At 49.1% G+C, this 14,114-nt stretch overlaps 1 protein-coding gene across 2 annotated transcripts in view; it reads left to right on the top strand.

Annotated features, from left to right (window-relative positions):
- LOC123021939 (protein eva-1 homolog C-like) overlaps positions 1-14,114 on the top strand; it is a 20,276-nt gene extending 6,162 nt beyond the window's left edge. Inside the window, exons 2-9 of one of the 2 annotated variants that reach the window (XM_044427200.1) lie at positions 1,384-1,562; positions 3,185-3,384; positions 6,191-6,314; positions 7,071-7,223; positions 8,119-8,262; positions 8,509-8,583; positions 10,684-10,773; positions 12,347-14,114. In XM_044427200.1, the coding sequence (XP_044283135.1) occupies positions 1,463-1,562; positions 3,185-3,384; positions 6,191-6,314; positions 7,071-7,223; positions 8,119-8,262; positions 8,509-8,583; positions 10,684-10,773; positions 12,347-12,726 (1,266 nt within the window). In that variant the 5' untranslated portion in view covers positions 1,384-1,462 and the 3' untranslated portion in view covers positions 12,727-14,114. The remainder of the gene's footprint in view (positions 1-1,383; positions 1,563-3,184; positions 3,385-6,190; positions 6,315-7,070; positions 7,224-8,118; positions 8,263-8,508; positions 8,584-10,683; positions 10,774-12,346) is intronic. The other variant, XM_044427201.1, reaches the window with a different exon arrangement.

Here is a 14,114-nt window from a genome sequence, read left to right as displayed (position 1 = left end):
CCAGATATTGCAGTGAGGCACAGGCTGATTCAGGGTCCTCATCAGCCCTTGCTCCCTCCTTGATATTCCATTACATTCTCTGCTCCCCCTGGCTTTCCTTTTCTGTTCTCCTCCTCCACATGTGAGACTCTCCGCTTTCTGTGGCCACTGAGGAACCTTTCCTGAAATTCTTCGCTTCTGTATTCCCCTATTGCTTTATTCTAATATGCCTCTAGCATACCTTATGCCTGATCCCTCGCCCCTCCTCCAAACTCTGTATGTAACTGGTAGGTTACAAAAGCAGCTTGTACTGTATGCTTAAATAAACTGCAAATGTTCCTTTGACTGTACACCCCCAGTGGACTCCTGGTTTCTTCACTCCTGGCAATATCTAAGAATATATCTCCACAGGCAGGTAAGCCATTAGCATCTCTAAGGAATATGTGGGAAGCAAGACTTGCAACATGGATTTCTGATCAGACCGGGCATCCCATCTTAAATCTAAAGCTGTTCTTTAGCAGCTATATTGTGGCAAAGCTTTTGCTCATTTTGTGCTGCTACCAGCAAACCAAAACTTTCGTACCAGTCTGCTCCTTTAACGAATTGTGTCTTGCAAATAAAAGATGTGTCTGAGGATGAGGATATTTAAGACTATAATTCCATGATGTAATAAAAATAAAATTATTAAGTAATCGGAATGAACAGCTGCTCCGGCTACAAAACCAATATGCAGATCCTCCAGGAAACAGGAATTGAGTGAGGGCCAATTCAGGAAATTTATTGCTGCTTACCTGAGCAGGAAAATGCAAGTTGGGAAGCAGATGCCAACAGAAAAGGGAAAGAGGGGGACAAGTCCTTAAAGAGGCCCTTGCAGGGGGAAATAGGATCTTTGCTGAATAACGCTCACTTCAAGGCAAATGTAAAATAGTATCCTGACGTCACTGGATTTTCATGAGAAGTATAATGCCATTGTAAGAATGGTGTGGAGCAGCTCTTGCCATTCCGTTCCCAGAGGCTGATAGAAGCACAATGTCCCAGAAGGAAGTAGGTGCATTCTAGGAGGGCTGCCCTCATTTCTGGAGTCAGGGCTGGCCGAGACAGGAGACTGTCACTTTGGGTGGGAGATGCCAGACGGGGCATCAGCGTGCCCAGCCCTCCTCTCTCTGTGTCCCCAAAGGAAGGAAAACCAGAGCGCGTAAGCAGGTTCACGGGGGTCCACTCACGTCGGAATTTGGGCACGAGGTCTGAAGCCAGGAGCATTTGGAAGGACTGGACTTCTTGTGGTTAACTACACATACACACACGCGCCACTTGCGTGTGGAGTCACTGCCTGCCGTGCAAAGAACTGACTCATTGTCTATGGACAATAGGAGCATTGGCGTTCCAGCAGCCCGCAGAAATGAGAGATGGCAGTAAGGCTGGAGCCAGAGTAGCCCCGGGACCCGGGCGGCAGCAGGAGCACCAGGGCTGAGTGTGCAATGCGATGCCAGGATCCAGGCTGATGAGCTGGCTTCGGATGGTTGGAACAGCGCTGGGCTTCTTGTGTTTTTCAGCTTTGCTGAAGGCGGCGCCTGAGTTTTCAGGTGAGTTCAGCAGGAGGATGTGGGCGGCATTTTCCTCTTCTAGCTGCTGTCTCCTCCAAGGAGGTGGTTGCAGATGGAAGACAACTTTCACTAATTATACAGCAGATCTTAGCTCTCTTTCTTCCATACAGAGAAATGCGAGACTTTTTTTTTAAATGTCATTTTAAGGGGACAATGGCATATTTTGTGGTGTGTCTCTTCTGACCCATGAAACTAGACTTAAAACAGGAAATGGGAGCATAGGACCCTCCAGATGATGTTGGACTGCAGTTTCCATCAGTCCTAACCAGCATAGCTAATGGCAAAGAATGATGTGAGTTGTAGTCCAGGAACAACATTCCCCATCCTTAAAAAGCCTAGGTGAATCTGTACTGGTCCTGACTGGGAGAATGAGTCCAAAGCAGAAGTGACATGAATTTTGGAAGAAAATTCTTGAGCCCATGTTTCCAATGTCGAAATTGCTTGCAAAACATTTCAAATGCATCTGTCCTCCTAAGCTGATTTTGGTTTTCTCCCCAACTTTTGGTACACCCCATTATGAAAATTTGTGTTGGAACAATGACAGCCTTCCCCAACCTGGTGCCCTCTTGGATTTAATTCCCAACACTCCTGAGCATTGGCCATGCTGATCAGGGCTGGTGGGAATTGAAGTCCCAAACATCTGGAGACCTCAGAGTGGGACGGATGATCAAGGGGTTTTGAGTAAGAGTGTAGCATTCAGACCGCTCCTGCAAGTACCTGCAGGGATGTGCCAAAGGAAAAACACTCAGTGTAATATTCTAAAGTGCCCTCCATGGAATAAAAGCAAAAGCAATGAAGAAATACTAATTGCAAAGCTGTGTCTGTCAACTGCTCAATAAAAAATCAACTTGCATGCTTCTCACAAAGGATTGCTGTTATCCAACTCCCCTTGCTCCCAGTTATAGGAGATATCGGATTTAATGACTTTAAGGCAAGAAGTCACAACCATCCAGCGCAAGGTAACTGCCAGCAAAGCTGTGGACCCACTGTAGGTAGAACTGCTCCAGAACAGGTGGGGCCATCCTGGAATCGAGCAGAGCTCTGCTGTAGCTCAGGGGCCTTCTTCTCAGACCGGCCAGTTCTGCTGCATCACAAAAGCCTCGAGAGGCATCCTGGACCCACTACATCTCTTGATGGCAGCATGAGAATGCTGGAAATCAAAGATGGATCCCAGAAGCAGGAGGAGATCTTATGTATTATTTATTTATTTAAAACTCTTGCATGCCATCGCCACATGCCTTGGCGTCTTGGGATGGCTCACAATATATGCAATTAAAAACAATAAAATAATCTTTATAAATAACAAATTCAAAAAAAGATTACATAAATGGAAAAGCGAAAACAAAAAGAGTGACTGTTCAATGATAAAATATTAGTTTTTAAAATAGCGATTAAATAAAAGGTCTTAACATGGCGCCGATAAGAATATAAACTCTTTGAGATGAAGGCTGGTGGATGTCTAAATCCGCTTGTTCCGCAGGCGAACGGAGTAGCTTCGCTAGGCACTAATTCAGACAGGTGCAAAAGATAAGATGAGCAAATGCCCCCTTAACACTGTTGTCCTCTGAGACCCCTAAAGCCCTTTTGCTTCCCCACCCCAGGTTACCTACAGAAAATTTTGAAGAATCACACTGCCCATGCCTGCGATGGGGAGCAATTGACAATAATTTGCCCACACAAGACTTCCATTAGCATCCTTTCAGCCTTCTATGGACGCCGGGTGCCCAGCCAAAACCTCTGTCCAACTTCAGGGAACCTCTCTTTGGAGAACACAGACTGCATGTCTGCCACGGCTCATCAGGTAAGAGGTCCTCACGCTGAAGGCGTGGGAGGAGAAGGCGGGAAAGGAGCCCCTCAGCACCAATGGCAGGCTCCCTTCAGTTTGCCTTGGTATAATTTCAAATAAACCTGCCCCCAAAGCTTGAATCCCCATTTCCCCAAATAGCTTTATATTAGCAGCTCCCAAGTAATCACAGCAGTTAATAAGACTGGGATCCCTAACGTCGTGTTCACAAACCCTGCTTGGTGCCTGCCAGGCTCCCTGCCCAACCGGATGTGTATGTTAGGATTTTTGAAAAAGTTTACTGGGAGCCTGGTCTGCTGCAAAGGCCTCTTTACTTGAGCTCAGGACCCGTTTTTAGAGTTCATCCTGATATTTCCCTTCTACTTTGGCTCTTGGGCATGGGGTGTTCTGTTTGCCTTCTAGGAAGTGTGTGTTTGCTGACTGGCCATGCTGTTGGGGGCAGCTTTTTTACATCCACTCTCATTGGCTATGCCCATGAGTGCCCACGGCACTCTCACAAAATTCCAGATGTGCCCACCAACCCAAACACACCAGGATCCTTTTTTAATAAAAGGTCCTTGATCTACAGCTCTGAAATTGACATGCATGAAAAATACTTTCCCAGGGTGGAATTGGCAGAAAGAAAATTTTTGTGCTATCTGGCATCACAACCCTAAATCTGGGTTGATGTAATTCGCTGGCAGCACAGAGTAAGGCTGGGATTCTCTCATGCCTCCTGTTTCGCTCTGATGCCCCCCTCCATGGGGTGTTTGTGGTGAACATACTAAGCCTTTTTAGCACAGCTGGGTTTGGACAACATGAAAACTCACGAAAGCACAAACTTACTGTGTTGTCTGAACCCAGCCACCGCCTGCTTGCCCACCAGCACGCTCTGCCTGTCCAGAAAGCAAATAGTAGCGATGGTGAGACAGAGCAGAAAGAGTAAGAGCTGGTGCTGGTGCTGAGCAGGTAGAATGACCCACAGAGGGAGCCTGCATCCAGCGGCTGGGTGGCTTCTGAGGCTTGCCACACCACCTAGTGGACATCTGCAGTGATCGTCCAGGTTAACAGAAGTCTTTTATCAGGAGCAAGATTTCCCACCAGGCTGATGAGAGTCTTGAAGCTCAGGGACCCTCTTCAGCCCCTTTCCTCCGATGTCTGTCTCCCAGACTAAGGGACAAACCAGACATGACCATGATTTGCTTTTGCACTGATTTCGCATTCAATATGCGTGTGAAAATAAAATGCAAAATGCAGCCACAGGGCTTGGTGGCTCAGGGTTTGTGGCCCTGTAAGAAATGTGCTCCTCTCCATCTATTTGTGTCAGAAGGAAATCCCCCTTGGATCTGACCCGGCCTAATCTTGGAAGCTAAGCAGGATCTGGCCTGCTTGGATCTGGATGGGAGACTTGAGTCCTGTATTGAGCAAGGAGTTGGACCCGAAGGCCTTTTAGGTCACTTCCAACTGTGAACTAGAATGCCTTTTTGAGTGAGCTCAAACAATGCCTTGTGGTAAGGCATTCTTTGCTAAGGTGCTGGAACAGGATTGAGTACAGAAGAATTACAAAACTTTAATGTCAACTATGGAGAAATTGAAATTGTGAAAGATTTGGCATATGCTGGCTCAACCATCAACTCAAAGCAAGAGCGCAGCCAAGAAATTAGAAGACTGAGACTTGGTAGGGCAGCAATTGAAGAACAAAGAAAGTTCTTCCAGTGCAAGGACATTTCACTGGAGACCAAAACCAAAACCATCCACCCCATTGTATTTCCCATCACTATGTATGGGTGAGAAAGCGAAGAAAGTTGACAGGAAGAAAACTGATGAATATTGTCCTGGAGAACTTTGCAAATAACCTCAACTGACAGAAAGATGAACAAGTGATTCCTACATCAAATCAAGCCAGAATTTGCCCTGGAGGCAAAAATAATGAAACGGAAGCTATTGCACTTCAGGAATATTATGATTCAGCAAGACTTTCAGGAGAAAACAATAACAGAAGGAGAGTCAAAGGCTAAAGGAGAAGCGGAAGACCAAGTATGGGATTGATTAATTCCACAAAGGAATTGAGTTTGTAAGAGAAGAGTAGGGCTGTCTCGGACAGGGTATTTTGGAGGGCTTTCAGTCATAGAGTCACTGTAAAGCAGAAATGACTTGATGATATGTAAAAACAATAGCAAAATAAATTATAGCAATAATAAATAGATAGATAGATAGATAGATAGATAGATAGATAGATAGGCGTAGGTTAAAGGAGGGTGAAGCACATGCTCATCCTGGGAGTTTATTTGCATTACTTAGCCCTTTCTCATAAAACTCTACTGCTAGGTGTCCTCAACTTTTCTTTGTTAAAGGAGAGAAAGAGACAGAGGGAGAACCCTGATTACTCCTATTGTTAAACAGCTGGAAATCAGAGACTTACCTGTGCTTTTGCAGGTCAGCTGGACACTTGCCATATCATTTGCCCATTGCTGCTCTAAGGACTTTGGTAGATACTCCCATTTTTTGGAGGGCTTCATTTTTTAAAGTAAAAGTATTATAATACTCTAGTTGTGCTTTTATCTAGGCACAGTTTTTGGTATTTCTAATAAGAGGCTTAATATTGGCTGTAATGTAATAGTAACCATCATCATCTATTTGAAGCTTCTGTATGGTCTGAAGCATCTGGTCCTGCCTGATCTTGGAAGCTAAGCAGGGTCAGGCCTGGTTGAAATCTGGATGGATGACTTAAAATGCTGTGAACCTCCCAGAGAGCTTGGAGTGTGGGCGGTATAGAAATGTAATAAATAATAATAATTACTTAACATATGCCCTGTTCCTACAGAAAATGATGGATGAGTGTCAGGACCAGCGATGGTGTCACTTCTCTGTCCACAGCCGGGTGTTTGGGCCTGATCCATGTCCAGGCACACATAAGTATTTGGTGGCTTCATACAAATGTCGACCAGGTGAGCGAGCTCAGCAGATGTTCCTTTAACCGGCTCATGTTGCGACTCTTAGGTCAGTCTGGAGGGCAGCAGCTCAGTGGCTGAGCCCTTGCTTGGCGTGGCTGTAAGTCCCAGTTCATTCCCCGACATCTCCAGGCAGGGCCAGGAGACAAGCTCTCCTGCCTGAAAACCAAGAATGCTGCCACTGCTGCCAGTCAGTGTTGGCAACACTGGGCTACATGGATCCTGGACTGGACTGGTGTCACTCAGCTTCCTATGTTCCTCAACTTGGTGCCTTCAGACGTTTTGGACTTCAGCCCCCATCAGCCCCAGTTAACATAGCCAGTGGTCAGGAAGGGTGAGAATTGTAGTCTAAACCACCTGGGATATCTGTTCGAGAGAGGTTGTGTTACATCCTGGGTTGGGGGCTCAGTCCCAGCTCCTGTTCTCTTCCTAATTCTTATTACAGCCTTGACTGAGGACTCACAGGACAAAGTGCCAGGATTTTATTTTCATTTTTATTTGCCTTAGGCTTTCCCCATCAACTTAGCTGCAAAAGTAGCAACAGCTGGGCTGGAGTGACTGCATTTTCAAATAATACCATATTGGTGTGAGCAGTCCCTGTTGCAATGCAACTCTCTGTGCCTTGTCCTTGCGGGGATGAGGCTGCGGGACTGCATTGCAGAATTCGTTGCTGGACCACTGGTGTCCAGGAGAAGAGGATGCAGAGCCACTAGCTTAGAGGAATGCATTTGCTGGTTGTGTTCCCTCTTCCAGCCAACCATCGCCTCAAGACTGTGTGTGAAAATGACAAACTGAGGCTGCAGTGCCGAAACAAGTCTGTCCTGGCCATTTACTCGGCGATTTATGGGAGACCTTTGCGGGGGAAGCCAGAATGCAATTCTGTGAATGGGACAGGACCAGACATAGGTAGGTGGGAGATGGTGAAGAGGGATGGCCCATCCTCAGCAACATCCCTCCCGTCCCACTGCATGGGGAGGGGCCACAGCTCAGTGGTGCCAGAAGGCAGGCCTGGAAGAACTTCTGCTAGAAACCTCAAGGGGTCCCAGTATTGTCAGGAGTGCTCCCAATCACTGCTGACAGTTCGGGGCTAGGTGTGATACGGTTTGAGGCAGCTCCTGCTCTTCCTATTCTGTTTCTCCCTTACCTGCTTGTCCGTTGCACTGACTGGATACCTGGAGGGCAAACATGGCATCGGGCAGGTGCATTAGACCCACTACCGAAGCTGAAGGAGCTGAAGGAGCTGGTGGGCAGGGCCAAGGGTTCAGATAGTTGGGTGTCTGCCAAGGCCCACATCCTCGCAGGAGTCAGCATCCAGGGTGTGGGCAGCTGACTTGCAGATAGGGGCACCAAGACCTGGGCAACCGGGTGGAATCAGGCACAAGGGTCAGTCCAAGAGCACAATCACACAGTCCAAAGGTCAGAGTTGGCGGATTGAAACACTAGACAAAGCCCATTCAGGAAGAAAGCGTGGTCGGACAATCCAGGCCTCTGGAAACCGAGAAGACAAGCCAAAGGGAGCAGGTGCCTTGAGGGCTGGAGCAAGGCAGGAGCAAGATCACAGACAGGGCAGGAGAAGAGGCAGAGTCCCAGGAGCAAAGTCCAAGCGTCCACAAACCAGGAAATCTTCAGCAACTCAGGAAGCCTTTGTTGCCAAGGCAGCTTCTGGGGGAAAGCGCCAGTTCTTATATAGCTCTTCCCCAGGGCTCCCAGGTGGAGCTCATGAGAGCCCCAGCTGCAGTCCCTTCCCATGGTGGCGCCTCCGCCACTTTGCTGGGGCCTGACCGCATGGCTTGCCTTGCAGAGTGCGTGGCCCCCGACGCCCTGCGGAGGGTCTACCGGAGGTGTCACAGGAAGCAGAGCTGCACCGTGGCCGCAAATCAGGCCACCTTCGGGGACCCCTGCATCCCCGGGGTGAAGAAGCAGCTGAGAGTCTCCTATACTTGTGGTGAGTGACCTCGTGGCGGAGCGTGGCCGGTTTTACTCTAAATGAAGGCAAGAAGCACGGGACAAAAGAGAGCAGGCAAACCGCCTGGGCAACGGTTAGCCAGGGCACGTTCGCAGCGTCAAAATGAAGGAATCACCTCACGTGATTCATAGCAGCCTCGTAATCCTAGGAAGGCGCTTGTCCAAAGAAAAGCAGCAATTTCCACCTTCCTCCTAAGCAAACTTCCATTTATTTTTCCCTTTTCAGTGCCAAGGCAGTTGCTGGAAGAGGTGAGCCAGGACTCCCAAGAAGATCCCTTCTCAGTCTCTGACTATACACATGGTAAATGCTCTGTCTTTCTCTTCTTTGGAGGTAGGTGTATCGACTCAAGGTAGATGCATCCATACCTGGGTGTAGATTTATTTAGTAGAATCCCCCCACATATACGCATCCCTTTCCTCATATAAGGTGGGTGGCCATGCAGGAATCCTTTCTTCTAGTCACAGAGTTGAGTGGGAAGTGCTGAGAGGAAATGAGGAGGAAACTCTCTGGAAAAGGGTGACTGTTAGGTACGGAAGGGCTAGAGGACACACTCCACCAGTGGAAGCAGTGGAACTCCTGAACCACTTGGAGTTACTTGAGGATGAGACCAGAGGGCAGCCTGCTGTGGAAGAAGTGCAAGGCATCCCGTGCAACACTGAGCAAGAGGCTAAAGGTCAACCAGGTGGTGGCAATGGTAGGAAGGCTTGCAAGAACAAGAAGAGAAGAGCGTTAGTTGCGGGAGACTCTCTGTTGCATGGGATGGAAACATGTGTACGGCAGAATGACCTGTGGCCTTATGGGAGTATTGCATCCCGTTCTGGGTACCACAGTTTGAGAAAGATGGAGACCAGCTGGAAAGGGTTCAGAGGAGGGCAACAGGGATGATCCAGGGCCTGCAAACAAAGCCCTGTGAGGAGAGATGGGAAGAAATGGACATGTTTAGCCTCAAGAAGAGAAGACTGAGGGGAGATATGATCATATTCTGCAAGTACTTGCAAGGCTGTCACAAAGAGGAAGGATCGGATTTCTTCTCAATCATCCCAAGGTGCAGAGCATGGAATAAGGGGCTCAACGGAGGGCAGTAGAGACATGCAAAAAGAAGCTGGACAGCCCTCTGAGAGGGATGGTGTAACGTGGTGTCCTGCAACAGCAGGGGGTTGGGCTCAATGGCCTTCATGGCCCCTTCCAACTCTGCTCTTCTGTGATTCTGAGTATGACAACAGAACCAATGGCCTAGGGAGGTCATGGTTTCTCCTGCACTAGAGACATTCAAGATGCGGCTGGAGAGCCGTCTGAGACGGATGCTTTAACCAGGAGTCCTTCACTGAGCGGTGGTTGGGCCTGGCCTCTTCCAACTCTACTATTCTATGATTCCGCGACTGATCCACACTGTGGTTAAAAGGGAAATAAAGAATGAGCCTCTTATTAAAGAAGCAAAAAAATAAAAAATCAAGCGTCCAAGCAGCCCTTGCAGCTGACTGTCACTGGTTGGATGTGCCCGGCCATGAGTGTGAGCCCGGTTTGCTTCCTGCCACTTTTTCCCCTTTTAACCTTTATTTCTATTTTTGGAGACGATGCTCTACAGTTCAGTAGTTTCTGTGATCTCTCTTTTGGCAGAACGTGACAGCCCTTCCAAAGAGTTTAAGTGGCACATCAGGGGGCTGTTGGTGGTTGATAACCTCTTAAATTGTTTGCTTATTTGTGCTCACAGTGTGTGCAAATATTTTGGTACATTAAAAAATAATTTAACTACACTTTCACAACGGCAGAGGTGCACAGTTCCCTGAGTGCAAAACTGGGAAGCCTCAGCTGGGCAATGTCAGGGGAAACCCAGCCTTGACATTGACCCAGAGAAGGTTCCAAATGGGGGTTCTTTCCTTTGCATGCCATGGGTCTACCTAGGCCAGTGTTGTTGACACGGACTGGCAGTAGTAGGCTCTCCAGGGGTTTCAGCACATTCCCGGCTGGACCCACCAGTGCTGGCTTCAGGCCAGGACCCTCCTTCAGCGAATCTACCTGCTCTTGCTCCCCCTCCTCTTTCTCATCCTCACGACCTGTATCTTGCTGGACAGAGACAGGTGGGGGCAAGGAGGCTGCTGCTCCGCCTTCTGCCCAGGTTTGTTACCTGGGGCACAGCCACTGCTAGGTGAATGGAAGGGTTGCATGGCAAAGAGGAGGAGCAATTCCAGGGGGCATCTGCCAGTGGTCCCTCACCAGGTGCACAACCACGTGCAGGGCTTGGCACCTGGAGATGCCTGATGTAGGTTGGCCTGGGGCCTTGTGCGTGTGAAGCAGGGGCTGCCCCTCAGCTGGTCCAGCTCAGTCAGGCTGCCCTTAGACTCACTGCCCTCATTTTCCAGACCCCTTAGTAAGACCCTGATATCCGCTTGTTTGCTGCAGGTGGCTGGTACACTGGGCCCAGACTGGCCAGGCTCCGGAAAAATCTGATGATATTTACTAGCTCCCTGGAAACTTTTGCCCATGTCTGGGGTACGTGCAATTTCCCTGGCTGCGGAAGGAGGAAAGTGGCGAGCAGCTGAGAGTGACAGAGTCCCTCGGAGCCCAGGCAGATGGGACATTGCAATCCCTTGATGTTCGCCCGAAGGCTGCTGTGCGGAGGCTCTGGTTTTGCTCAGGGCAGCTGCGCTGGGGTGGCTGTTTCACCTTCCCTTCACACATATTGCTCTGCAGATACGATGCAGCAATTAGTGCAAGAAACAGGGAGAGAAATCCAGGTTCCTTGCAGGAGGAAAAAAGAGGGCTATAAATGCAACAGAATCATAAAGAGCCTGGCCTTTTCCTCCCATGCAGATTCTGAGTGGGAGAAGAGGAAGGGAGAAGTCACTGAATTTGTGCTGTTCCTCCGATTAAAGCAGGAGTCTCCCACAGTTGCTTCAAGTAAAGCAGAACCCAGTGGCTGATTTCCTGGGCCAGACTGGTTCCGGCCCTTCATTTGGACGTTCCTTTATTCTTGCATTGTTCTAGAGCAGCTTCCCCCAAGCTGGGGCCCTCCCCATGTGTTGGAGTGCAACTCCCACCATCCAGTCAGCTTATTATGTGCACAATTTGTCACAGGTCCAGCTGGGTGAGTCTGATGGGAGTTGTAGTCCAAGACATCAAGAGGGCATCACATTGGGGAAGGCTGCGTGGGAGCTGCAAAGAATGGGGTGAGAGCTAAAGAGCTGAATGAACCCGGGAAGCGTCTTTGTCCCTTCCCTTTGAAAGGATTCTGGGCACACTGTCCATGTCCAGGGGTCGTTTTCTTGAAGGGGGGATCAGCTCTCCCTGTATGCAGCAAGTGACACAGCTAAGAAGCCATTCTGCCCCTGAGGCCATAGAGAACAGGGCCCTGCGTTATCTGGAGCTGAAAAGCAATCCAAACACAATCTGAGATGTAGAACACTTGTATCAAAGAACTGTATACATTTGTACATTATATATGCATAGTTTTGATTCTTGAGCAGGAGCAAGATAACACGGTATGCTCTGGCCTCTCCTGCTTTGGAGATTTGCGCAGGCATGGCTTGCACAATCTTAATGCCAGTCTTAAGGGCTAGAAACTTGCCTGATTTCATCTCCCCTCCAAAGCACGTTCCTATTCTCACAAGGCTTACTTCTGAACAAACTACCAATTTATGCAATGAATGTGTGTCTCCTGCAGTCACTAGTATGCAAAGTCTAGCAATTTGCTAACATTATGCTTGACTGGCAACATGCTCAGGAGACAGAGAGACTTTGCAATGGAAAATGTTTGCCATGGGTTTGGCACCATCTGGCTCAGGGGCTCATCAGTCAAGTTATTATTTTTTAGACACTTGGATGAGAAATTAATTGTCTGGCTTTGCCTTTTTGTAAAAGCCTTGTAATTATTTGTAGATTTGCATACATAGATATAAATCAACACATGCTGTTTTTATGCAGATCTGTGCCTTATGAATTTAGGGTGCCTAGCAGTGTTCTTTCAATTGGCTTGGCTTGCATTCTCTCTGCAGGAGTTTGGGGGCGGTGTGTGTGTGTCTGTGCACGCACACGCACGTGTTCTGAGACCATTGTCTCTTTTCAGGTTTTCCTGAGAAACTGGGCTTTTATTTTCTGTGCGGGGTCTCAGGAGGGCTGGTGCTTCTCCTCCTTTTCTTTGTCCCCAAGACAACCTTCTTGCAAGACTTCAAGGAAACCTTCAAGCCTGCAGAGAAGAGTGACAGCCTGGAGCTGGAGACGACCAAGCTGCAGGGTGAGCAAGATGAGAACCAGGATGACAGCTCCTCCGACTCCTCCTTCCACCGCCTGTCCCACACCTACCGTAACTCCAACAACATCTTCGGGCCAGAGCTGACGGCCGCCTTCGAAGGAGCAGACCAACGAGGCCATGAGGGAGACGAGATCTGGATACCCAAGGAGTCCAGCCCGTATGCCATCCACAAGATTAAGTCTGCCACCAAATGAGATGGACCGGCTTTGGGAACGGGGTCTGTGGTACAAACACCTCCGGGGGGCTCTTTTCAGGGGACGTGGCTCCTCAGCAGGTGCCCAAGGAAGCCCACTGCGGCACTGTCCGGCTGAGGGCCAAATTCAGTTTTGGAGCAGCTCTTGGCAGGCGCATTCTGGTGGTGCTGGAATCTGTAGGCAACAGTGACAGAGCCAGAGGCCAAGCGGGCTGGCCCCCAGTTCCCTGGACATCAGCACAGCGGTGTGGTTCAAATGCGAAATCCCACTGCCCTTGCACACGTCTACCGAGCTCAGGGGCACCGTATGCCCAAACAAGGCACGTAAATGGGAGCTGTTGCATCCCTTGCGCCCCATGTTCACCTACATGGCGATCTGCCATTGAGCTCGATCACTGGGGAGGGGAGGAACCTGGGGCCCAGAGAGGAATCAGCCTGCCCCTGGCTCCCCCTCCCCCCAACGCCTCCTTTCTCGCCCCTCGAAGACACATTTGAAAACTTGGGGGAAACCGCTGGCTGCGCTCTTTTTGTGCTGGCAGCAGGCAGAGTTCCACCTCTGAGATTATGGGGTTGTGGGAATCGCACTCTGAGCAATCCCGTGTGCCCTCTGCCCTGCCCTGGACCATGTCGGGCGGCCATGCATGGTGCCCTGAGGCTTTTGCTCCCCGACAAAAGGAGCAGCATTTCAGCCCTTTGAAATTATTATTATTAGAACATTTCTATGCCACAATGTGGGGGAAATGCCACAAAAGGTAGGTAATGGTCAGCGGCGGGCAAAAGGTGGCCCCAGAAGGCCGGAGGAGGATCCCAGGAGAGGTCGATCCCAGGAGATGGCTCCTTGCCATATTACCTCCCTGACGTCAAAGTGTTATTAAACACCCTTCCACCTGTGGAGTGCGCCAGAGGCCCACCTTGATGGCGCCATGGCGGGCCACTGCAAAGGGGATCTGATCTCCTGGAATGCTCCTGTCCCCCGTGCCAACACCAAATTCCTTACATTCGTGCATCACCGTGTGGAACAGAATGCCTTTTTAAAAGAAAACAAAGAAAAACCCAAGGCATGCCGTCACTTGTTGTATCGCATCGGAATCTTCCTTGTTTCTGCCACAGGCTCTGTTCTAAAATGCATTTAAGGTGCTTCAGAAATGAGTTTGGCTAGAGCCCACAGTGGGGTGAAAAATAATTACTGTGGGCCTGTTCTTGTTGGTCAAGCATATATATTTGCCTTCCCCAATCTGGCTTCCTCCAGAAATTTGGACAACAGCTCTCATCATCACCACATAGCAGCAATGCTGGCTGGAGTGATGGGCATTATAGTCTAGCAAATCTGGGGGCTGCCAGGTTGTGAAAGGCACAAGTATCATTAGTCTTGCTTTCTTCTTAAAATAT

This window comes from Varanus komodoensis, unplaced genomic scaffold (assembly GCF_004798865.1).
Source record: "Varanus komodoensis strain SLA01 unplaced genomic scaffold, ASM479886v1 scaffold18_3, whole genome shotgun sequence".
NCBI lineage: Eukaryota > Metazoa > Chordata > Lepidosauria > Squamata > Varanidae > Varanus > Varanus komodoensis.
The sequence above is the reverse complement of the archived record's forward strand: the minus strand, read 5'-3'. Positions and strand labels throughout refer to the sequence as shown.